This window comes from Wasmannia auropunctata, unplaced genomic scaffold (assembly GCF_000956235.1).
Source record: "Wasmannia auropunctata unplaced genomic scaffold, wasmannia.A_1.0 LD335985.1, whole genome shotgun sequence".
Taxonomy (NCBI): domain Eukaryota; kingdom Metazoa; phylum Arthropoda; class Insecta; order Hymenoptera; family Formicidae; genus Wasmannia; species Wasmannia auropunctata.
This window is the reverse complement of record NW_012026905.1, coordinates 1,744,679-1,769,922: the sequence shown is the minus strand read 5'-3', so window position 1 is coordinate 1,769,922 and position 25,244 is coordinate 1,744,679. Positions and strand designations below refer to the sequence as shown.

Sequence of the window (25,244 nt, the reverse complement as noted above, 5' to 3'; positions counted from 1 at the left end):
TACAGGATTCTTTTATTTCGCGATTCTAACACAATTCACTCGCCGTTTCCGAGGAAATATGATGATTAGATGCAACGTTAACTATACCCTAGAGTGCGCGAGAGTTTAACCGAATTGCGCTGATAGTGGGGGATTAGTTCACAACCTGGCTTAACAATTCTCTGCCCCCTCTCTCCTTCCCCGCACTCCTCCCCCTCCCCTCCTTCGCAGGCCATAATCTTGTATATGGTGTAAACAGAGACGGAAAAGCGAATTAACTTATCAATGTTTGTTCAAGTGCATCTTAGAGAGCGGACGGAAATATACGATTATATAACGGAAGTTAGAGATTGAACTTGTTAATTTAAAATGCAGGATTCTTTTATTCCGCGATTCGACACTCCACTCGCCTCGTTTCCGGAGGAAATATGATGATTAGATGCAACGCTAACTATACCCTGGCGAGCACAAGAGTTAGGCCGAATTGCGCCGACAGTGGGGATTAGTTCGCGAACCGGCTTAACAATTCTCCGTGTCCCTCTCTCGGTCCATGATCCTGTCATGATACAGACGGAGACGGAAAATCGGATTAGATTATCGACGTTGGTTCGAGCGGGCGGCGATAGGGAGTGCGAGGGGGGGGGGGAGGAATCGAAGGGCGAGCGTGGGTGAAGTTAGGAATCGGACTTTCTAACTTAAAATACATCAGGATTCTTCTATTCCGTAACTCCATTTCACTCGCCGTGTTTCCATCGTCGTCCGTACGTCTATCTAATAATGACCAAGTTACCTCATCAATTTATGCATATGGGATATGCGCGAAAATGGAGTTTGTCGAAGTTTTATATTCTTCACGAGTGATATCTTTCCCTTTTTCTCCAGGGAGACAGAGAGAGGAAGGGAGGGAGGGAGAGAGGGAGAGAGAGAGAGAGAGAGAGAGAGAGAGAGAGGAATAGGAAGAAAGAGGAATGATAAAATCTAAAGTTCTCTTTTTATTGCGATCGTCCGATTCAACGGTGCTCTATAAAATTTATTTTCTTAATATTGACGACGCGTTATTCCATTAAAACCACCGCGCGCGAGTGGTTTTCGTGAAAGGCAGACGGCTAACGCTCTTCTTTTCTCTTTTTCCAATCGAAAAATCTTTTTCTTTTCTCTCTCTCCGCGTAAAACTCGGCGGAAAACGCGAGTGCACTTTCTTGCACTCACCTCGCGGTGTCAATCCAACTGCCGATTTCCATTCCGCGTCCCGATAAATTCATGCTTCTCACGGATCTGTCTGCAAATAGCAATTCCGATACCGATACCGTTACACCCCCCCCCTCCTCCCGGTGGGTAGCGACACCGTCCAAAAGGGCTTATGTAAGTAACGGGCACTTTATATGTCAAAGGTGTTTGCAACGTAATTTTTCCTATAAATTCTTCCCGCTCACGGTTTTCCGCGCGCGTGGGGTAAAACCACAGCGACGACAATTGCAAATTGTAATTCTATTTGTACATGTCTTTCTGTGCGAGTTTCCCCGGCAGCAGCGTCTCCTTATTTACGTTACTTCCTCTTAACAGCTGTTTTTATTGGCACTTACCGGATGTCTGATAACAAACTGTTGCACTTCCCGACTACTCAGGCAGGTATCACCTGCGAACTTTTCCCTCGCTATACGTGACTAAACCCTTTAAAAAGTATCCCCTAGCCCCTTCCCGTGCCCCCATCCACTCGCGTAAAAAAGCGAGAGAACTTTTTCGCCGTATATATATATGTGTGTATTTAGCCGCGCAACGTTCCATCTCGATTGCGTGTCGAAAAAGTCGCGCACGGCGCGGACACGATCGATTCCGCAAACGGCAAATAATGACGGCTCTTTTTCTCACGTAGCGATGCATTGTTTGACCATATCGCGCGTGTAGCGCATTCGATAGCTCGCCGTGACATCGTTTGGGGACACCGATAGAAGCGGTAGACGCTGATCGATCCCATTTTTCAAACATCGGATGCAAATATTACGTTTTTATTACGAATTCTAAACGTAATCAACGACTGTAATAAACGCAACGATTTGATTAGTGAAAACGGTTTTTAGAAAACTGTAAAAGGAAGTAATAAATTGTAAAATTATTAGCTCTCGAAACTCCTGTTATTATCGCTAATTTTTCCCTGGTCGAAATTAAATATCCTAGAAAAGCACATTTAACTTCTAAAGCTAACTAAATGGGATCGTTTAAGATGCGTCGGTCAAAAAAAAAAAAATTCGCTCTGATTCGATTCGCATTCGATCGAAAATTCGAGTCACGCCGCCTGACGAGAGCTCGAATTACCCGTGCCGTAGATTTTTCCGAAAATCCCGCGAACCAAGCATTTCGGGCTCTCACTTGTCTGGGTGGCGCGTGCCTCGCACGCTATGTACATGCCGACATTGTGTCGACAAGCTATTTTGAGGGTGGGAGGATGCGGGCACGAGATATGAGGTGCAGTCGCATTCCCGTCGGGTGTATAGAATTTTAATTTTCAATATCGGTCGACCGCGCGCACAGCATCGGTTTACACCGCACGCTCCGCCGTGCCACGGGGCTCCACCCCCCGTTGAACACCGCGGTTCTCACGGCAGGAGGACATTCATCTCGTCAACATTTCCGGGGGTTGGCGTGTATTTACGAGTACTTACGGTTGTTCCGCGTCCCACTTCTTCGAGGGAGAAACCTAGGTAGGTACTGTTAGACCGATTCGGCTTGCAAGACTCGGAAAGAGCGTTATTAACACGTCGAACGTTACTCACGGAACGTTAAGCTCGTAGTTGGCGATTTATAGATGAACGTTACTTATTTACCAATTCGATTTCTGTAAGAGAAAAGTGAAAATTTTATTGTAAATTTTTGATGAAGAATAAATGTAATCAAGTATTAATTTAACTTGCATATCTATTAAAATAACGTGCTGACATAAAAGTAGTCTCGGGGACAAAGTTGCTTAATGAAACAATGACAAACAACGTTATTAACACGGCTGCCTAATTAGTGTTATATACATCGTGTACACTACAATAGAATTTTTATGATTATAAAAATACAATAGAATTTTTATAATTATATATGCCTATAAGTCATAAATAAAATTGTGAGTAAAATGATCATATTATGACTAATAAATATGAGATATTCTCATAACGCGAACGTGTTGAACAGTGCACTTTTTACTTTACACTAATTATTTCAATTAATTTTTAAAATCCAGTTATTTAAAATTTTGTTTCAAAATTTTCATTCAAACGATTTTTTCGATAGCGTACGGCTACCTGCAGCAACCACCAGGGTCCCACTGAAAGATCAGATAGTGAATGATTATCATCGTATTCAATATGTAAATTGTCGATTTTCATAACGAAGTAGAGTGGAGTTGATCGTCAATTACGGGCGCACTCATGTATAAATCTGTTCGCGTATTCGAGCCAGTTAAATGCTCGAAAGAACTGCTGCTGCTGCTGTACCGCGAAAACGCTCCAAGCTTTCCGCGCGATTTCACATGGCCAGCTTGAGAAAAGCTTGCGAAGAGGTCAAAGAGGTCGCGTGATCGAACGATCGGTATCCAACGGCGCGGCACGGCGCCTTGTCCGTGACATAAATTTACTTCGCGCCGCGACGACGACGACTAAAAGACATTCATCCCGCCGCCCGATACGTCGTTACGTCATATCGCACGGGGAGAAACTTACCGCGATCAATAGACACTTCTGTACACGGCGCCGGAAAATTAAGCCGGCCGCAAAGTTTTGCATTATGGAAAGTTTTCCCTTATCGGTCGAACGGTCGACGGCAGCCCTTTTGTGAAAACCTTCGCTCGCCGGGAGGGGGGAAGAGGGGAGGAAGAGGAACGGCGGGCGGGACGTTATTACGCTCTCTCGCCTCTTTCTTTCCTCCGGGGTTACCTAGATAAATATACCGGTGTACATTATTGGGGGTGGCGGAGCGTCTCGGAGAGATTGAAGGTGAGAATTTACATCTCCATCCTCCCCCCCCGTTTCCACTCTCTTCCCCTATCTACGATGCACTCGAGAGATTTACCCGGCAGTTATTCAGCCTAAGAAATTTAGCGGAGACAAGCGCACGGTATATCTTCACGATTTTCGTGGCACTCTCGGATGCGTTTCGAGAGGAAGAAATGAGAAATTTAGTCGCGTCGCAAAGTTTTTCAACTGTGCAAAGATAAAAGCATCTGAGTCACAAACAACGAAAAAGAAAAAAAAACGCATACATATCTAACGCGTGCGATGGAAATAAAAGTAATATCAAAGCGCAAATTGAATTTTAAAAATGTAATGCTGTCGTTTAACTGGTGAATAACGATAGCAATCGTAAAGTTATTTAGCATCGAGAATAGATCATAATTAATTTCCGCGAAAAAATTTTATCCCTTCAGAAATTTTTCGTCGCTTTAATGATAATTATATTTAAAGAACGACTTTTAAAATGATACGATGTCATATTTTAATATAAAAATGTAATATACTTCAACGGATTTTAATCATTCTATATGCATTTATTTGCAATTAATACCGGCATACATATTTATATGTATTGTATAAATGCACAGCGCATTTTATGGCATCTCCCCTCAAAGAACAATTATCCGATTTTAATTTATCTACATAAAAAAATAAAGCGCCAACAACACATATTAAAAACATGTTTTCCAGCGAATAAATTTAAGACATTAATTAAAAATGTCATTGATCCTATAAAAAATATGCATCCTACAATCTAAAAAGAATTGTCTATGACAAAACTACTCACTTTTGTTACGCGTTTTTGCTCGCTTATGTAATTTGTGCATTTCCTATACAGGCTTAAAATTCTCACAGAAAAGATATGTATATTATTCAATGTGATTATATAGCTCAATGACTAATAAACTATATAAAATTGAAAGTATATATATATATATAGTAGCTTTACCGTTACATGGTAGTCTACAGAGACAGTTTTGTAATGAACATTTCCTTTTGTAATAGAACATATATATGAATATTTTCTATAGAATGTTTGCAATAGACTGCTTTCAATAGAATGTTTTCAATAGAACCGTATAGAACAGATCTTGCATATGTTTGGTGAGGAATATGTCACTTTCCTATATTATCCTAAATCGCACAAGTTCGCCTCTCTCTATTTTCTCTACTTTTATGTCATATTACCTGGTTGCAAAAGTACATGTAAATGTCTACTTTATATACGGACAGTATTACAATTTATCGCAGCTAAGAATGTTGTATCGTTATGGGCGGAGATGGCGGGAGTAAAAGTGCTTAAAAATCTTCATAATCCCAGAAAAATACGCCTTGACGATAGACACATCAATGACAGTTCGCATAACTGTCACAGAATATCTGTACTAATATTTAACTAAACGTGGTTTCGACAGGTACGAAGTTTCATATCTTATTAGGCTCTCTAGAAAGACTCTCTGAAAGGAAAGGAAACATACATATATATGGCACGTATACTTTCAGCGCAGACGATTAGTCGTCGAAATCGTATATTTGGTGAGATTTCCAACCAAGTGTCTGAATACACCTAAAACAAAATTGCACCAAGGCAAATAATCAAGATGCGGCAAAGTGCTGAAAATTACAGTTAAAACGGAGCGGCCATACAATTTTTTTTTCATATAATGAAACATTGAAATCACGTTTGCTACTTAAATTATAAATAAATATAGTTATTTATGATTTAAATTATAAAAAATATAAAAATATAAAATACGTTTAAATAAAAAAAATACCACGTACTTTTTTGCAGATAGCATAAATCCTTTTGGTCCACACGTAAATACGCATCCCTCTGGTGAACACTCGCCAATCAATTCTTTCAATAATTCATCGGATACTGTACCGCGTCTACCCTCCCATTTATCTCCAGCTTGTGAAAGGATATGTGTAATTTTGAACCTAACGAACAAATATGAAATATTAGTAGTCTCCAGTTCGATAAAATCTCTTTTTATTTTCGGAGTAACAGATGTTACGTTATCTTATATCGATTCATAATGAATACAATTTTTTACGTATGACATCATTATCTATCATGTCGATATCATGTATCCACGCGCGCGCCCTAATATTTTACCCATTTCTTCATGCATAAATTGGTATAATAATGACACATTTTAAACGCAAACATAATTTCTCCTTGTTAAAATTTAAATCATATGTACATTTTCACGCGCGTGTACTTACTTCTTCTCTGCGGATACTTTTTCAAGCTGCGCTACGTAAAACATATTGTCTTCATCCTTATTGAAATTTAGAAGATTGATTAATTTTCTGAAAAAGATTTTAAATTAATTAAAGATAACAGAAATACAAACAGAAATAAATGTGTTATAATATATTAATCAAATTAATCTATTGTTGACATCATGGTTTTTTTTGTTTTTTTTATTTCGTATTATTTTTTTTATTTCGTATTATTTTCACGTTTAAGGATAAAATACGGTTCTCAAACGAAATATGCTAATACTTACACACTGCGCCTCGCTAAAGCTCGCTGAATTATTCCTAACATCGCGGTTAAACCCGTTCCACCTGCCAGCATGTGAATAATAGGAAACCGATCGAAAGATTCGGTTACAAAGGCACCTAAACCATTGCTCATCATAAAGGTTTGGCCAGGTTGTAATTTGGTGATGGACGGACTAAGTGCGCCATTTGGGTATCGCTTTATCATCAAGCAAATGCAATCAGGCTTGTAATTTGGCGCCATATCTTCGGGATGAAGGCACGGTGGGACAGGCGTATACAACCTTGATATTTCCATTCCTGCGGCAAACATACAAAAATGTTAGCATATTCTTGATATCAGCATATTCTTGATATTACATTTTTACAAACATAAAAATATATTTAATACAAATGTGCCATATAGATATATTGATTTTAAAATTCCATTTATTGATAAAATTTGTAAACTCGTTTTATCAATAAAAAAGTTAAATATTTAAAAAGCTTAAAATATGTCAAAAGTTAAATATTTAAATATATTGATAAGAATAAATATTTTTTTTAAAGCAGAGATCTACCACTTACCCATTATATTCATTTTGACTTCTATATGTCTACCAACGGGAATTAATTCTAGAAAATCTTTCGCACGTAAAACTAACAAATTAACTAGTTTGCAAAGAGGTGTGTTACTGAGTACTTCGTACTCTGTATACGTGCGTTTATTTGTGCTTGACTCCTGCAATAGCGTATGATTTCCCTGAGATTTCCAAATATCTTTAAGCTTCTTTGTAAACGTAAAGTCTACCTGCAACATATAGATTTGTTGAGTTTACGAAACACGCGCTATGTGAAAAATGTACATAACTATTATATAAGTTAATTCAATAGTTTACCTGCATTGTATCGAAATCTCTTTTACACACTGGCGGCCATTCCACGTCTGCGATTAATTCGAGCTCGTGGATGATAATGTGCTTTTCAAAGATTAGCCTGAAGATGATTTTCGAGCCACTCAACCTTTGTAATCGGTAATATATTCCCGGGTAGTCGCGTGCGCCTTGATAGAAGAGTGTAATAGAATTAGATGTTTGCCGCCAATCCATACTCACATTCGGTGAATCCGACGAGTTTCCATCAACTGTCTTTTGTGCTGAAACAATAAAAATTTGAATTTAAATCGAAGAAGTCGAATAAAAATTTGCTCTAACCTACACTTTATTAAATGCACGATTGAATAAAATTTAATATTTGTCATTAATCACGCAACTATTCATATCTAATTGTAAATCATTAATTTAATTAATATGATAACAATAAATTCAATAGGTTAAAGGAATCATTTTGTGTTTATTAAATAAAATAATTGAAAAAAATATATATATATTTTATAAATATTCATAAATGATTGTACTTTAGAAATTAATAGATTTTTGACATTTATCAATTTATAGAAAAGCGTCTCACTCATATTACTTGCGAATAATACAAGCTTATACACAACTTCTGTAATGAGCCAATACCATCTACCGATTTATTAATCCAATACTGCTTCTCTAAATATAGATGACCTAGAAAACAATACGGTGCAACTGCTACAATGGGCACTCACCAGTGGAACGTTTGTTTCGACTCAGCGTCACGGGCAAACAGTTGTTCGTATCCGATTTTTCTGTTATAGAGGAAGTGCTCGACGCGGAGGAAGTACCACGACTTAATCTGCCTACGACGCATTTTTGCAAAATGCTCTGATAATTCACCCAAGCGTGCACCTGGAATTAACGATCTACGGGTACATAAAAATAATTACCGCTTAGCGAGACAGTATAAGAATATAAAGCGTGAGATGCGGAAGTGATGGCTCTTACGTTTTCGAATAACTTCGTGGCGTCTTTTCCGATGCCTCTCATCAATTCGTCGACTCCACCCGGATGAAAATCCATATAACGCGTAACATTGAATACCACCCCTGCAATTAAAATCAAATGCAAAAATTAGAATTCAAACTAAGCGATAGATTTGTGGCAAAACAAATTAATTTTATATATATATATATATATATATATATATATATATAAAAGTCAGTAAGTGACAAAAAATTAATTACATTAGCAATCAAAATGTTATTGATTATTGAGTACTTAAATAAATCTGATTAAACCATTTAATATTCTTTACGTATAGTTAAACATTTTATATATTAAATAACATTATAACCATAAGTGAACGACATATTGCTGACGGTACATTAAATGTTTCACAAGTTCTTGTCGAGGGCAAAGAGAGTCTTCTTCTAGCGGGCATAAAGTACAGAAATAAACAAACCTCGGATTGCGATCCAAGCGTCGTTTTGCTTGTTATGATTAGCAAGCTCAGATAACGTTACGACTTGTGGTTCACCAGCGACTCCAGTTAAGTCTACTCCCGAATTACCCAGACGAATCCAATCCATCAAACTGTGCCCCGGTGCTAAGGCAGTTTTATTCCGTGGGTTTCCTGCGGAAAAGAAAACAAAATTAGAAATAGAAATTTATTGCTATTTTTATTATATTTTCTTTTTCTAAATTTTAGTAAATTACTAGAGATATACTCTCTAAATTTTCTAGAGTGAATCTCACTCCAAAAGAGTGAAATCTCACTCCAAAAGAGTGAAATCTCTCTCCAAAAGAGCGAAAATACTGTCACTTGGCCACTTGAGTGGCAGTATTTTCACACCTTAGAGTGAAATTTCACTTCAAAAAATTTAGAGAGTATAAAAGAAATATTACACTCGTATCTCAAAGTTATTAAGTTATTATAAAACTCACTTAATTGTTCATATAATTCAATTTTGTTATTTATAATTAATTATTCACAATCAATTATAATGCTTTTACTATTTCAATTATATCTCATAAATTCCTAACATTTTAAAAATCTTTCTTTAAATCTACGAACATTAACATTTTTTCACATTTTTTAAAGCAAAATTGTAACAACATTTTTAACTCTTGAAAACCTGCTCCTTCTATTGACGTCTTCATTCGATTTATGCATTACCGTACAAATTAGTGGTCGAGAACATAAGGGCGCAATTTATCTACAGTGTACACGTGCGGGTGCATGTAAACGCAATCGAGAAAATAGATTAATTGGCAATTACTCTAATTACTAACCGTCCTGGATCTGCAGACCGAGGCTCTGCGGAGATCCATTGCGATCCGCGGCGGAAACCAAAGAAGCGCCGCAGCATCGTGGCATTTTTTCATCGGGACAACAGGAATCGCGGAGACAAGATCATCATTTTTTTTTTGCAGTCGCTTTTTCGTGCAAAACGCGAAACCGATAAAAAGTTCTCACAATGTGACAGTCTGCAGAGTTCGCCTTGATAACGTGGGAAAATTGAGTTTTCTTTAACGCGTTTAACATGAAGAGATAAACAAGACGAAGGAGTAAATAAAGCACGCGAGGTGAACGAGGAGATGCGTTTTACAAAGAGGCGACGAAACGTATTAATAGTACCGTACGCGTTAGAGATGTAATAATGTCACAGATAATATCAATAACGTTGATGACATAATATACATAAAATGTATACTAATATACATGTATATATACATATTGAACAAATTTATATACCGATGGCTATTACCGTTAAAACTAATTAAATCCAATTAAGATATATTCAATTACAAACAACTAGTTAATTTATGAAATGGAAATATCGTGCAAATTTAAATAGATTTCATACAGATACACAGATATCGCGTTCACTACTGGCTGAAAATTTTTAATCCAATATCCGATAGGATGATAATCCAACGCCTGTGTGATATCTTTTATATGCTCTTTCAATTTAATTAAATCATTTTAATTTAATTAATTCATAGCAACATAGTGCTGTTTTTAATTATATTTTTTACTATGCTCGCCCTCTCTTTTTTCTCTTTCTTTCTCGTTTAGTTAAAAGTTTAGTTATATAAAAAATATTCATCGATCTCTTTTGATCATACATCTTTTATGATAATACATTTAGCTTTTTATTTATAACCAATCTACAATTAGAACATAATATTAGCATTGCACATTGAAAACAATTTTATTTCTCAGATGAATTTCAAATAGAATCTATTAGTAAATTTTAATTTCGAGTTTAATTTCACATAAAGCCATGTAACGTTTTGAAAAACAAAAAATGGAACTTAAAGAGATTTTTTATCAAATTTTCACAATAATTTATCCAAACTTCGTCAAAAAATCCATGAAATAATAATCTTTTACATAAGAAATCTTTTAGAAAGAAATAATAATCTTTTAGATAGTGTCTTATGCAGAAATGAACTCAACAGATCATACTAAAAACGCGCTGAATTGACTAGAATCTTAATAAAGAAGCAAGATATAAAGAAAAAGGTGATCCTTCTTCATCTGGTTAAGTTAAATGGTTCCAACTGAGGGTAGCCTGCTTGACTCTCGGGTCACCATCGATTTGTCGTACTAATAATAAAGATACGCGAGGAAAACCCTTAATTATTCAAAATCCATGTGCAATGAGGTAACGCGCGGCTAACGGTGTACCCGAAACGTCCGCTCTCAACGCGAGATATGCATATCCGAAAAAGAATGACAAGGTCATCTACATTATCGAGAAGCAACGGTTCACTGACAATGGCTTCTTAAAACTGGGACGGAAACGCGATGCGACGCGGGGCCTCGTCGGCGAGACGAGAGAAACGCTAGATACCGATGATCTCGTGGTGAAGGACCGGAGGGTACTGCGCTGAAACACGCGGCCGAATATAACCCTGAGACAGGTAGATCAATATAGTAGCGATGGACGACGCTCAGCTCAACACGCAGGATCTCTCGCCAGTCGGAGCGCGCTTCTCCGCGTATCAAGATCAATGGCAGAGTAGTTCAGTAACAACGAAAAAAGCTATCGATTATTTGATCGATTAAATAAGTGTGTCATTCGATTGAATTAGTAAAACTATCTCGGATGCGGTGATACAAATCGTGAATAAAAAATGAACACCAAAAAAACAGAATTCTTGTGCTGTATATCAGTTTTCAGAATTATTCGATGTAAAAATTTAAAAGTTTAAAAATTTTATATATATGTATATATAATAGATATTTCGAGATATTTCAAGAATTCTATTTCTATCGAAAATTATAAGAGTGCGTATAAAAAAGTATCATCAATTAATTATAATTAATATTTCGCATTTTTTTTACATTCTCTCTAATATCTTTCACGTGTTCTCTTTCGTACAATTTCCTTTGGTTCATGAAATGTGACATAGAATACGACTTATAATACTATCGCTCCTACTTCGATTGAAAGAACATTCAGAAAAATCTTATGTTCTTACCGGTAGCAGATCCGGACGATGGCATTGTCGTAGTTTTTGCTTTCGCTTGCTCGCTTGGATTCGGCTTAATGACACCAGTAGGTAACACTAAGGTATTCTTGGCCAATAGACTCGCAGGCGAAGACGTTTTCACGTCCACTTTCTTCATTTTGTCCTGTATATCGTCGGTGTCATAACTATGACATTTATCTTTTCCATTCTTATCTCTCGATTGGGGCCCCGAAGTCCGATCGTTCTTCTTCGTTGACTCCATCAGTTTCTTTTTGAATGTGGAAAGTCCGAGAAAGTAAAAGCGCTATGTGCTTCGTCAGGTACGTCCCGGTAAAGACCCCATGGTTTACGTGGGTCGAACTCTGTCACACACAATTAAAGCAAATAATTACTTTGACGAAATAATCATTGAGGAAAATTTAATAACTCTTCAAAACGATCATTAATAGTTTAACGTTATTCATTAATAATTTAATAAACAAAATTATAATTGCAACTGCATATTATTACTCGTATATAGTGGTGTCAAAATTAACAGCGATAATTTTGCGATTTAAAAGTATCGAAACTTTCTTACGGATTAATTATATTAATCATATTTTTAAATATTGTAAATATTTTGACACAAGATCAAATTTTTAAAATTGTAATTAATCATTGTTAGATTAGATATCGATTAAATATAGATTGCACTACCCCTTTAATTTTTTTTTATGGTGAAATTATTTTTGCACGTATGTCTTCTAAAATCGAAAATTCGTCAAAAATATAAAAACTTGTGCATTGCATACGGGTGATCATCATCACCCGTTTTTGCATTGCATGGTTCGCAAATCTAGAAAGCGAAACGCATTAGAACACGAGCACTCGCTCTCAATTACTTTCTCCACATACACTTTCTCTTTTTTGATTGCCCTCGACAAATATACTAGACACTCAACCACGTGCAAGGATGTGCATAACGTTAGATTTATTAGCTAAAAAATAGGAAAGAAAGTTTAAAGAATTCTAGTATTTATAGATAAAATTATAAAAGCGTCTAACTTTATTTTTATCTATGTTAAAAATAAACAGGATTATATCAATTAAAAAATTATGAATCTTAGGTCCCAACATTTTCTTATATTGTTAAAGCTATTGTATTCCAAATAAAGTATATTTTCCATAGAAAATATTATTATAAATTAATAATTTCGGATATTAAGATATTTCTACGATTTCGATATTTGTGTTTCCTTCGCTTAAAAAGAGAAATAAATATAAAACTGAACAAAAAATATTAGAGAATAGCCAATATGTATATCAACGATTACATTAAAAAAATGTAGATTCTAAAAGTACTTTTTACAGGATTAACTTTTAACTTTTAGGATTAAATTTTAACGGAACATAAAATTATGTGCATAAATAATATTCTCTCGTTAAAAAGTGCTCTCTTTAATCTTGTCCTGCTTTCACTCATACTTATACATTATTCCAAACTACAAAGAGATAAAAAGATAAAAATCATTTTGGCGAAAAAATAAAACAAAATCACAAATTATTTATTAAAATTAAGAAAAAATCTGTAATTTATTTCACCCTCAAGACTGCGTAATAAATAAGCAAGAGAGAATTTCAGAAAAAATTAAATTAAGAATAAATATTCCAATGTTTGTTTTCCGTACAGCAAAGGCACATCGAGCTTTAAGTACTCAAGAAATAGGAGAATAGAATAGGAGAATAATCATGCTCAAAGTACTTTATTACGTAAAAGCCGATTAAAAAACGATAAGACTTTGATTTCGTTCGTGACCTATGAAAGATCTTAGAGTGACTCTGCTGCTGATACAGGGGAATAGTAATTGCGCAGATCGTTAAACATTCTTTGTCGAGTGATTAGGAAGCGAGTGGCTGCTACGTACGACATTCGGTATTCTACGTCAATGGAGAGCGAGCTTAAGCGCGCGAGCTTTCCTACAACAGGCGATTCCTGGACAACTTGGACACAATTTTAATTTTTAACCGAGGTATCCCGCATATCTTATTTATTTAAAACGCTTGTATCATACACATTTAAAAAAAATGACTATAATTTAAAATAAGAAGATAGAATATTGTTAGACTCATTCTCAGGATAGTATTGATTTTGCTTATCCGTTGTTATATTTATGGACCTCTCAATATCAGTCTCATGAGCCTTACGGACGTGCCCTGACAGCTTTTTTTTCTCATGAGTAAGCAGTCAAGCAAGTGTTGTTTATATTGGAACAGGTCTTTCAACTAAGTTCAATCATGGACTCCCTTGACATGTGCGAATATCCGTGAAGTAATTTGCACTTGAAATATTTGCACGGTAATAAAAGCCAGTTCATAAAAATAATATTTATTAATATTTCCAAAAAGTAGTAAGTTTTCAATTTTTTTTAAGAAAAGAGAATATTTTTTTAATTCCTTATGTATATAATAAATAATAATAATAAATTGATTATAAATTGATTATGTATATAATATATAATAAATAATAATAATAAATTGATAAAATAAATGTATAAAAAATTTATATATTTTTTTATATAAATAATACACAAAATTCTGACTTTTGTACTGCAAAATAAAAAAGAAAAATATTTTTAACGTATTATCTTTGAAATACGTAAATATACACTTGCAAGATTGTATAATCTTATCCTTCTATCAACAAAAGTAATAACAGCTGATAAATTAGTGATAAATTGTTTCATTGTTAGAAATCCAATCACAGTAATACTATTGTCTTTATGGCTTTATCTTTAAATATATATATCACATAACATATATATACAATTAAAAAATATATATGTATACATAATATATAATATATATAATATATTCTTTTATACATATTATTATATATTACATTTACTATATTATAAAGTAAAATATAAATAAAATACAAAATATTAAAAACAAATATAATACAACTTCAACGTGATATGGATTCTAATTCCAGTAAATTCAATTTTTTCTGGAAAGTATCTCTCTTACGTTAATTTTCATTTTGAAGTTATAGCGGATGAATTTTTGAGGATTATTTTTACGCGACTACAGCATCGGGACTCACCGGAATTATATTTATATATTTCAACCCTTGTTCGCGGCACGTGAAACATGCGAGCTGTCCCGGATTAGGTTATTTGTCCATCGAACCCCGACGATCTATGTACGCGACAATCGCCAAGAGAGGCTGAGGACGATCAACATCCGACGTGCGGAAGCACGATACGATTTGTTTATCACTTCGAACACACGCGTGCGCTTCGCCGAAAAGGTTAAACGGCTTTAGCAAAATCGCTCGTGGCCGTGCCTAGGACCGCGATCACGTTTTGGAGGTTAGGTTCTCTGTATGCTCCGTGGCTACGTATTATTATATTCAGTGTCCCCGTGGCCTCCGTGCTCCGTTCAGCTGCTCCGTCTCGCGGCCAACTTCAGGAGCGTTTCTCTCGCGGCAAGGCCGTATCCAACCGTATGTATTGTACATACAATTTATAATTGAATTTAACGACATACATACATAACTTAATGGCATAAATAATTCAACTGGTTTCTTACTTTTTCTCACAAATTTTTTGTTGTTGAACTTACTTCTAAGGCTAACGAGTGACTTGCAATAGTAGCGCTTATGACTCAGAAAATATAATGACAAGAAAAATAATGACAGTCTGTTATGATAATTCTCTCTATGACGTTTATTTTATTTATTTCTGATATTTATCTTTAAACAGAATTATTTCTATCTATAATTCCTATTTGCAGCTAAATTATTATTAGCTCTGCGGACCAATATAGATATTTTTTTATGTTCAATAATTAAAATTTTAAAGTGAGTCACATGAAAAGTATAAAATATAAATTAAATGTGTTACATAAGAAAGAAATATAGCAATTTTCTTACACACTTATTGAAACGCACAAAATGATATTTGTATATAGTTATTTTTATGCACTTTGTGATACATATATTCTACGCTGTAATAGACTTTTAGTTAATTTAAATTAATTTTTGTTTTGGCGGTGAAGCGTCGTTCGTTGCGAGAGATATTTTATATAAATTAAATCGAAGGGATATTTTATATTTAATGATCATAACGTATCTCAAATTTTGTCTACATTTCCCCGCCGTGGAAAGTTCCCTGAAACCGGCCAGTTCCGGAATCTGTTCATTGAAAATTCATTGAAATCGCAGAGAGCACCATCCCCCCGAGTACACCCCGGGGTGCGAGATCGAGGGGACAGAATCCGAGACCCGCTCCTGCGACCCGCCGAGCCCCGCTCTCATCATCCCGCGCTCGCCGCCCGCTAGATTCGCGACAGATCGGAGCGGTTCGGGCGGGAGCCGAGCGGGATCCGACTCCACTCGCAACACCGGAGCGAAGTGAGTCGTGCCGCGCGTCGTCGCGGCCGCACACAGAGAACGGCGGCGGTGGTGGTGGATCGTGTGTTCGTGTCGGCATCGGTCGGCGTGTGTCGTTCCGTCTGCGCGAAAAGCGGAGCCGCAATCGCTTGCAAGCCGGCCACACTCGCAATCGTCCTCGTCGACGACGCTCGGTGCACGGAAAAATCGGCGAACGCGAGTCCTCGAGTCGAACACGAAAGGGGAGGAAGAGACGGACGCGAAGAGAGCGAGAGAGAGAGAAAGGGTGCGAGAAAGAGCGAGAGAGAGGAAGAAAAAGGTACAAGCAGAATCCCGTGTGAGGCATCGCCGATGACTCCTGGTTTAAATCGCTCGCCCATCCCGGTGAGTACTCCCACTGCGTGATCCGCCCCGTGTGTTACTTACGGAAGGGGGGAGGGGGAGAGACCGGATCGTCTCTCTCTCTCCTTCTGCCGACGACGTGCTGGCTGACGCGGCACACCGGTCAATCTCCATTTGTGTAAGCGCGTTTCGCCAGACGACTCGCGCCGAGAGTCGCGCCGGGAGCGGCGCGGATGAAAAATCGACCGCGGATATCGCGGTATCGCGTAGTGAAATCCTGCCGAGAATCGAGACGCGGCACAGCGGTGCGGTGAACTTATACATATATATACTTGCTCGGTTCCTCGTTGTTCCTTCGACACGGAGGGATTAAGTCACGGATGTCGCGTGAAACGGCTCCGAATTTATAAGTAACAAAACATCGTTCGCCGTCCGAGGTGGGATCGGAGACAAAGAGACGGGGCTTCCGGTTGCCGGGATTCCTTCAGCTTGGCACGTCCTGCGAGCGACGCGCGAGATATTTCGCGAGACGGAATTTCGAATTGACGAGGTGCATACAGGTAAAGCGGATACTTCCGGCGAAAGTACAGTTTCGTCGTCGCGAGGAATCTCGCGAAATCGTCGAGTTAACGAGGACGCCAAATTAGGTGAATGTCAACCGCGCTGGTGTGTATGGCTGTAAGCCAAACGATTCTTCCGGTCTAATTCCATTCCGGATTAAAGGAGAAACTTGAGAATTATCAAAATATCAATATTATTGTTCAAAGTGTAGTCTGTTTCCCGCATAGTATTTGAGCTATACGTAAAATTATAGTTGGATGTGTTGTCAAATGAAACCAAAAGAAGAAACTGAATCGAGAAAGGGAGAAGTTAAAAAATTAAACTAAATTAAATTTTCTAAAAAAAAAATTAACTTTAAGAAAAAAATTCATTAAAAATCAACGCACTTTTTGAATCCGCGACAGATGTGTTTTGGATAGTAATCGCGGCCGAAGACTGGAAGGAAAAGTTTAGCGTTAATAGCCTTGGACGAAATCACACATCCGCGTGTCAACGATTGTATTCGACGCGTTGCTTCGCGCTTCACCGCGATGCGCTTCGTGCTTTTTTCCCAACCTTCGTTTTTTTTTTTCTATTCAATAATCTTGGATTAATTAATCCAAGCGTAATTGCCGATTCACCGTTCCTTCCTGTATTATGATATAGTTAGTCGTAAAGATGAATTATTAGTTGGACGATTCGCGCTAACCTTGGGAGGTCGTATTGGACGCCTAGCAGAATTAATTTAGCTTCAATTTAATGATCCTCGATTTTAGTCTCGTGTCATAAATAATAATGGCATTGGTCATAGCGGAAGAGAAGCGATGTCGTCGATAAATGAAAACGATATTTCTATTATTTTATTTCTTTCATTATTACATTAAAACAAACGTATATCTGTATCTATCATGCATTTACATCGAATACATTCATTATCTTTTTGCGACACTTTACGTTAGTTTGCTAAATACCGAGCGATTGCATAAAATAAGCGGAATTAATTACATTACACAACATTAATTATGTACATTTAATACTAGAAATTGTATATTAATTTTTTTATTCTCTGCGTCTGCAGTCTGGTTCCTTTTGTCCAGCTCAAGTTTTTTTTACTGTTCTAGATGTTCAAAAAATTCAATGTTACTTTTTAACATCTCTATTACATTACCAAATAATTTTTTTAAATCAAATGTTAAAACCTTTAATTAATCCACTCTCTCTTTATTCGGCGAAATTTGAGAGTGAAATTTCGCTATGCCAAAAAAGATTCGCATGGAAAAAGATTCGAATTACAAATGGAGGATTAAAAGTTTTAGATAAAATAAAATAATGAAAAAGTTTTTCCATTCATTCACTATCGATAGATGAGTATATACGTGATGTATATATATAATCTCTGTCATACATATTTTAAGTTCACACGTGTGACGGTATCTTTCTATAAGCTATCTCTATAATTATATCCATATGTTGATTGCTCGCGATAAAAATGGTAAGCAATTTATCAAAATTTTTATGTTCACATGATATACATATACACGTTTACATGCTTCGCTTCGTTTTTCCGTCCATCTGAACTATGCAGGAGTCCGATGTATTTTTACATCGTGACATCGCAGATATTAATAATTCATGCTCTAGTAGAACGTATCGTTTTGCAAACTGATCTTTATGTAAATAATATTGTTGATTGCATAATATGTTAAATTATCCTTATCTCTCAATTGTTTCTACATCATAGTGACGGGCCAACACTTTTCAAGTTGCATCTGTTGCCGCGCGTAAAACTTGCAGTGTGCCGCAACAATAAATTTTGCGTTGTTATATATATAAACATATACATTAAATATTTATACATACAATATAACGAATGATTAATATTACAGTTTAGGACACATATACAACAAATGCGCGTTTGTTTTGTTTATTTTCTCAAGTTTCTCGCTGAAGTAGATTAACATAAATCGCATTAACATATATACATTCGTCAATCTAGCGGAGTATTGAATCGGTATCTATCGAAGTAAGATACTATTAAATTCCGCTCGTTTGCTTTATTTCAGTTGTATTATCTTTACTCCTTGTGTTTGTAGCAACTATATAACCTTGTATATCTTGAGTGATTGCATGAAATAGCCTTGTTTAAACCGAGAAGCGATTCGTGCTCACGCGAGCACTCCGCAATGACATTCGAAATGTGACAATAAACCAGATGCGATATACGCAACATATATATTCACAATTCGCAAATATTTTTGAGCGTTCAGAAGCTACGGAAAATCTTTCAATTAATTTCTTGAAACGTGAAAAGATCTCCATCCGATTCGCTACTCTCTGTGCGAAATTTCTACAATTTAATTTAATATATTAAATTAAATTGTAGAACAATCTACAATAGAACAGAATATAATAGAACAGAAGAATCTACAATTTAATTTAATATATTAAATTAAATTGTATACTTATAGTAAATTGCCCATAAAAATGGCGTTAAACATAAATGGTTTACAGAGCTTGATAGAGGTCTTCTGAAAGGAATTAATTAAAAGTTCAAACTTTTCTACCAGACCGCCAGCGGAATAACGAGCGAGCACCATTTATATTAAATTTTGAACTTTCAGTTTAAGCTACTAATTAAATTGCTGTTTGAATTGCTAGGTGAATTTGCACTTTTAAGACCCGACAAGCTTCGCAACTTTTTACTCTTCGACAAATAATGTTGTAATTAAATCGCCGTAAAATGCAAAGACAAAGTTTATCGACATTTCACCGTCGTGACAAAAGCACCCCGGGTCGACTTGTATTACTTGAATTCCGTTATTTGCAAAGCCGCTTAAATTCAAGCGTATTGTTCCGTCAGCCTTGACACGTAATTTCGCGGATTACGTCGTTAATGGTTGTCCATCGGATTAAGTGCGTAAGCATGTACATCGTTCTAGAATTCATGCTCTCAAATCGGTCTGCTTTAGAGGAATATTGATGCAATTTTCCTCTAGCAGCAAGATTCACCCGCGTTTTCATCCTATTATTACGTATTATTTATCGTCGACGTGCGATGATGTCACCAGTTATCGTACACGTGAAATACACAACCCATGCATAACAAAACCACGCGCGATTTTGAAGTATTTATATCCGTTTCTCGCGATACTATATCCAGAGGCCGATATTCAGTGAAATTCCGCTGAGCTGTTTGTTTCAGTACGAAATTTCACTTTTTCGTACATTCGTATATAATGTTATTTTATAAAAGATAAATTTCGATGTTGCTTTTTAAATTTTCTTTTTTAACACAATTTCAAACAAAGCTGTGATTTCAAAGCGACTTATTAAAAAATAATAATGCAGTAATATACTAATATTCTCCTTTAAACGTACTTCTTTAATCCTCATTTCTCTTCCTCTCTTTTCACATTTGTAACTGAATGTGAAACGGCAAAGAATTACTTTCTACTTTTTTTTGTATTTTTATCAACAAATTAACTTATTTATCCATTAAAATGCCTTTTTTTAAAATGAGTTTGTTACAACAATTAAAAACGTAACGTAAATTAACGTAACGCGTTCGTACTGTGTTCAAACAATTTGGACAATCAAAAATTTGAACCATTATTTGTGTTATCAGAGCAGAATCTTTGTGTTAAAAAAGAAACGAATGGGCACGCGATAACTTGTACCGCGCACGTACCTATTCGCGTACGCGATATCGCGAGTCAATTCTCACTGCAGTATGTATTATCTAAGGCGGCATGATGAATCATATTTGCATTCGATCATTACGCACCACGTAATGAATTTCTGAAAAACATTTCTTCGCGCAATCGTCATACATAATCGTATTAATGAAATCGATATAGTGTGGAGAAACAGTCCGTTTTTTTTTTTCGTTTCCGTTGTTTTCGAGTGACGCCGCACATTTACTGCAATTTTTCGGATCACGAAATTAAACCGGTTACCCTCGTGCAACATTTTACAGCCTTCTTTTAGGCCGCTATTTATATTTTAATCAACACGACTGGTTGCAGTATAACTTACGTTACTACATTAGTAGAAATGTTATTTCTTCTCGGTGACTTCTCGAAGACTTAAAGGTGATTTATTTATCACATTGCACGATTTCGCAGTATTACGTTATAAATATTTATATAGGAACAGCACTCGTGGAGATGAAAACAGTTTTTAATGTTAAATCTCGTTTTAATTAATAATATACTTATTATTATTTAAATATGTCGACTAATCGAAATGTACACGCAACGCAGGAAGGTGTTTGTTGTGCTTTTGTCAATGAATGATGCATTTTATAAAAATGCTGTGTACACAATGGACGATTAAATGCATTTAAAATAATTAGAATTGCAGATTTGTAACCTTTTTTTTCTCTTGACAGGTGAATATCAATTGAAGAGCAAACACAAGGCAGAATGCAAACCCGACAAATCCTCGGCGTGTGTCATCGCCTGCTGGAGCTAATTGTGAGAGGAATATTGCTGTTAGTTGCCTTTGTCAGAGGACCGGCACAATCTCAACCACCCATCAAAGATTTAACTCTCCTGCATAGCGCAACCACTTTAGCGTTAAAAATTCGAAACAGACAAGTAAGTTTTTATCCTGTGAAAAACACCCTCTGCCGAATTTCTCTGACGTTTAATAATATAAATAAATTTTAACAGCTTGCTTTTGATAAAGCTCCTACCGGTTATCTAATCGTCGATGTTTTTACAATCCGTCGTTTTGAATTATCTGATAACGAAATGAAGTTTTATTTGCGAATTAATCGATGTTTAATAGCATTGTAATGCGTTTATCTTAAACCTAATAGATAAGAAATTGTAACAACTCGCATGGAGAAACTTATATTTTCTTTTTCATTCTATTAATCGTTTCTTCGAAGTGGAAAAGAATTGGATCTGCGCGTCGCTATAAATATGTTAATAAAATGACCAGGATAAGCCTTATTAACTATCTAGACGACGCACTTCCGCCTGTGTCGGTTAAGTTGATCACGTAACTGCTTATTATTAACAGTTAACTTCGGAAGATGTGGTATCTTCGTATATAGAAAGAATAAAGGAAATTCAACCGATACTCAACTGTGTGGTCGCCAATCGCTTTGAGAAAGCTCTGAAAGAGGCGAGAAAATGCGACGAGCTATTAAAATCTCCGGACGCTCCGTCCGTGGAGTCTCTGGCCAAGGAGAAACCATTGTTCGGCATACCTTTTACCACCAAGGTACACTTTTGGTTCTTATTTTATTCATTCCTTTAATTCCATTAGAGATGACAGATCGAGCGATTAGTTTCTCGCTTTATGCCTATTAACGTAATTATGTGATAATAATCTGTAATAACTAATGATATGTGTATTATTACATTGCAGGACTGTATCGCGATCGAAAACATGCAGCAAACGGCCGGTCTAGTTGTACGTAAGAACATTGTTATTGATAAAGATGCAGAGGTGATAAGATTATTGAGGTCAGCTGGAGCCATACCTCTGGCACTGACAAATGTTTCAGAATTAGCGATGTGGTGGGAAAGCCATAATTATCTATTCGGTATCACCAAGAATCCCTACAACACAAGGTACAATATATGTTACATCATTATTCGGCATAATATAATATAATATAATAAGTTACACAATATTAATTAAAAACATAATTATTTATTGAAAAAAATGTGCTTGATTGAGAATAAAATCAATTTTACCTTATAATGAGCAACTAAATTATAAAGAATATTATTACTGAGTTTATTTTAATGCTCAATATATATTATTATAAATATGCCATGCGTAGGCAGTAGTGAGCTATGCAATTTCTTCGTAACTTCATCATAATTTAAATTCGAGCGTATCACATAAATTCATATAATGAGATATAAATTTTCAATAAATAAGATTTTAAATTAAAGATTCATTCTACAGGAACTTTTCTTATTTCATCGTTATCCACTTTCAGACATATTGTAGGCGGTTCTTCGGGTGGTGAAGGCTGTTTACAAGCAGCAGCTGGATCACCGTTTGGAATTGGCTCGGATATTGGTGGCTCTATTCGTATACCGTCATTCTTCAATGGAATTTTTGGCCATAAGCCATCTAAGGGTAAGGAAAATTGAGGATTTGAATAGCGTACATATTTCTTGTTATCAATGTGAAAATAATTACATTTTTATTATAGGAGTCGTCTCGAATGATGGCCAGTATCCTAGTGCGCATAGCTTTGACCAAGATCAATTACTCGCTATTGGACCAATGTGTAGATACGCGCAAGATTTGACGTTAATTTTTAAAATTATCGCAGACAAAAATGCTGATTTATTAAAATTAAATCAAAAAGTGGACATTTCGAAGATTAAGGCAAGTTTGTTTAATATTGAAATACTTAATTTTTTCTTCTTGGATATAATCTTACTTTGTATATCGTGCATGCTTTTCCAGCAAAATATCAGAGTTAATAGTTTGTCATACAATAATCAGGGTAAATGATATTTTTTTATGTGAACTTTAGCTCTATTATATGGAGGACGACGGTGGTCAGTATTTAATTTCGCCAGTGGATCCTGAGATAAAAGCCGCTATGAAAAGAGTGGTGAATTATTTCGAGAAAGCGCACAAAGTTAATGCCACGAAATTAAACGTGAAGTTGTTGAAAAAGGGCATTGCCCTTTGGCTGGCGAACATGGCGTGCAAGGACGAGAAAGACTTTTCGTACGAGCTAACTAACAGGAAATACCAACTTAATATCTGGTTGGAATTCATTAAGTGGATGTTGTTTATGAGCAATCACACTTTAGTCGCTCTTATAACTGCCATGTTCGAAAAATTCGGCATAAAACATGGAAGCGAGAAACACGTTCGACTTATGCAACAGAGTAAAGATCTTTATCAGGAATTTAAGGTAATATTGCGCTGTGTTTTTTATGTTGTAGGATTTGATATCAAAATACGCTTCGAATGTCACTGTAGCTATAAAATGTATGAAAACATATGCGATGTTTTATTCCTTAATCATATTCTTTTAGGATATTTTGGGAGAGGACGGTGTGTTTTTGTATCCATCGCATCCAACCGCAGCTCCAATGCACTACGAACCGTTGTGTAAACCCTTCAACTTTTCTTATACTGCAATCATTAATGTGCTAGGCCTACCGGCTACAGCTTGTCCATTAGGTTTAAATAAACAAGGACTTCCCATTGGACTGCAGGTGTGTATTGGTATATTTCTATAATTAAAAAAGTATCTCACTTGTACCTTAAATAATGTTATTTTTAATCATAAATAGGTCGTAGCAGGACTTCATCAGGATCATTTGACTCTCGCTGTTGCGGAAGAATTGGAACGAGGTTTCGGAGGATGGGTGCCACCAACAATAGTAGCTTGACGTCAATACTGTCATAGACAATAATTCTATGGACGAACGACATGATACACATAAAAGCCTCATCTTACCGAACCCTGCCATCTCTCTCTCTCTCTCTTGCAAAGTATTATATTTACATTAAAGATTTTCAAGTACATAAACAACTATCGAGGTAAAGTACAAATTATAAAATTATACACGTGAATAAATACATACGTGAATATGTATATGATAAGTATGTATGATATACACATGAATATATATACATACATATATACATATACTCATTTAATATGCATTTAATATGAAATTTCTTACAATATTTGATATTCCATAAGTTTCATGATGAATATAGTAAGTTTGTATAATATTTATGATGTTGTGATTTTTGCATTTATAAAATTCCAAGAAAACATTTGTATTATATAATATCTAAACAAGAAAGTGTATATGAATTTTGTGACCAGTTGCTTATTAGGACTTCTCGAAATAACGATCAATATTACGACTTTATAATATAGCTAACATAGCTAATTATATTAACAGTATCATCTAATTAAACCTAAAATAAGAGCATCGCGCTGCGCTCTTACACGAGAGAAATAAAAAACTCAATTTTTTAAATAAGACATTAAAAATTGGTATGACAGAAAAAATAGCTCCGTGTGCTAACATTCAACTGTATGTTGCATTGCGCAGAATTTACATACCTCAAGCTTCTATATAGAATTTTCTATTTTCATACGTGATGTACGTGAAATAAAATGGTAGCAGGGTGCTTCTGGTAATATGTGATAACATATTCGACGTTATT

General features: G+C 35.7%; 2 protein-coding genes across 11 annotated transcripts; one reads left to right on the top strand and one right to left on the bottom strand.

Moving 5' to 3' along the window:
• Positions 1 to 4,483: 4,483 nt before the first annotated feature.
• LOC105454504 (cytochrome b5 reductase 4) lies at positions 4,484 to 15,213 on the bottom strand. Of its 5 annotated transcripts, none has more exons than XM_011697158.1 (11): positions 14,895 to 15,213; positions 11,822 to 12,174; positions 8,793 to 8,963; positions 8,336 to 8,436; positions 8,080 to 8,239; positions 7,364 to 7,620; positions 7,053 to 7,275; positions 6,491 to 6,785; positions 6,204 to 6,290; positions 5,757 to 5,915; positions 4,484 to 5,431 (listed from the first exon to the last, which is right to left on the bottom strand). In XM_011697158.1, the coding sequence occupies exons 2-11, from the start codon at positions 12,072 to 12,074 to the stop codon at positions 5,419 to 5,421; spliced, it is 1,719 nt and encodes a 572-aa protein (XP_011695460.1). In that variant the 5' UTR covers positions 12,075 to 12,174; positions 14,895 to 15,213; the 3' UTR covers positions 4,484 to 5,418. The 5 variants fall into 5 exon arrangements, with proteins under 5 accessions (XP_011695460.1, XP_011695459.1, XP_011695462.1 ...); XM_011697157.1 differs by having other exon boundaries at positions 4,484 to 5,541; positions 14,895 to 15,211; XM_011697160.1 differs by lacking the exons at positions 11,822 to 12,174; positions 14,895 to 15,213 and adding exons at positions 9,623 to 9,830; positions 11,087 to 11,809 and having other exon boundaries at positions 4,484 to 5,541.
• Positions 13,604 to 24,607, top strand: LOC105454506 (fatty-acid amide hydrolase 2-B). Of its 6 annotated transcripts, XM_011697167.1 has the most exons (10): positions 13,604 to 13,809; positions 21,055 to 21,057; positions 21,455 to 21,664; positions 22,095 to 22,298; positions 22,446 to 22,651; positions 23,029 to 23,171; positions 23,248 to 23,426; positions 23,578 to 23,967; positions 24,092 to 24,274; positions 24,353 to 24,607. In XM_011697167.1, exons 3-10 carry the CDS (start codon positions 21,491 to 21,493, stop codon positions 24,449 to 24,451), a joined length of 1,578 nt encoding a protein of 525 aa, XP_011695469.1. In that variant the 5' UTR covers positions 13,604 to 13,809; positions 21,055 to 21,057; positions 21,455 to 21,490; the 3' UTR covers positions 24,452 to 24,607. The 6 variants fall into 6 exon arrangements, with proteins under 6 accessions (XP_011695469.1, XP_011695467.1, XP_011695470.1 ...); XM_011697165.1 differs by lacking the exon at positions 21,055 to 21,057 and having other exon boundaries at positions 13,604 to 13,821; positions 21,457 to 21,664; XM_011697168.1 differs by lacking the exons at positions 13,604 to 13,809; positions 21,055 to 21,057 and adding an exon at positions 15,226 to 15,296 and having other exon boundaries at positions 21,457 to 21,664.
• Positions 24,608 to 25,244: the final 637 nt, after the last annotated feature.

Bases quoted from the DNA above. Each gene is read 5' to 3' on its own strand.
- LOC105454504 (XM_011697157.1), bottom strand. From the start codon at position 12,074: ATGGAGTCAACGAAGAAGAACGATCGGACTTCGGGGCCCCAATCGAGA. The intron at 7,621-8,079 runs GTGAGTGCCCAT...TTATTGTTTCAG, and splicing joins TCGAAACAAACGTTCCACTG to CACAAAAGACAGTTGATGGA. The intron at 7,276-7,363 runs GTAAACTATTGA...TATATGTTGCAG, and splicing joins GAGATTTCGATACAATGCAG to GTAGACTTTACGTTTACAAA.
- LOC105454506 (XM_011697167.1), top strand. From the start codon at position 21,491: ATGCAAACCCGACAAATCCTCGGCGTGTGTCATCGCCTGCTGGAGCTA. The intron at 22,299-22,445 runs GTACACTTTTGG...ATTACATTGCAG, and splicing joins GCATACCTTTTACCACCAAG to GACTGTATCGCGATCGAAAA. The intron at 23,172-23,247 runs GTAAGGAAAATT...TTTTTATTATAG, and splicing joins TGGCCATAAGCCATCTAAGG to GAGTCGTCTCGAATGATGGC.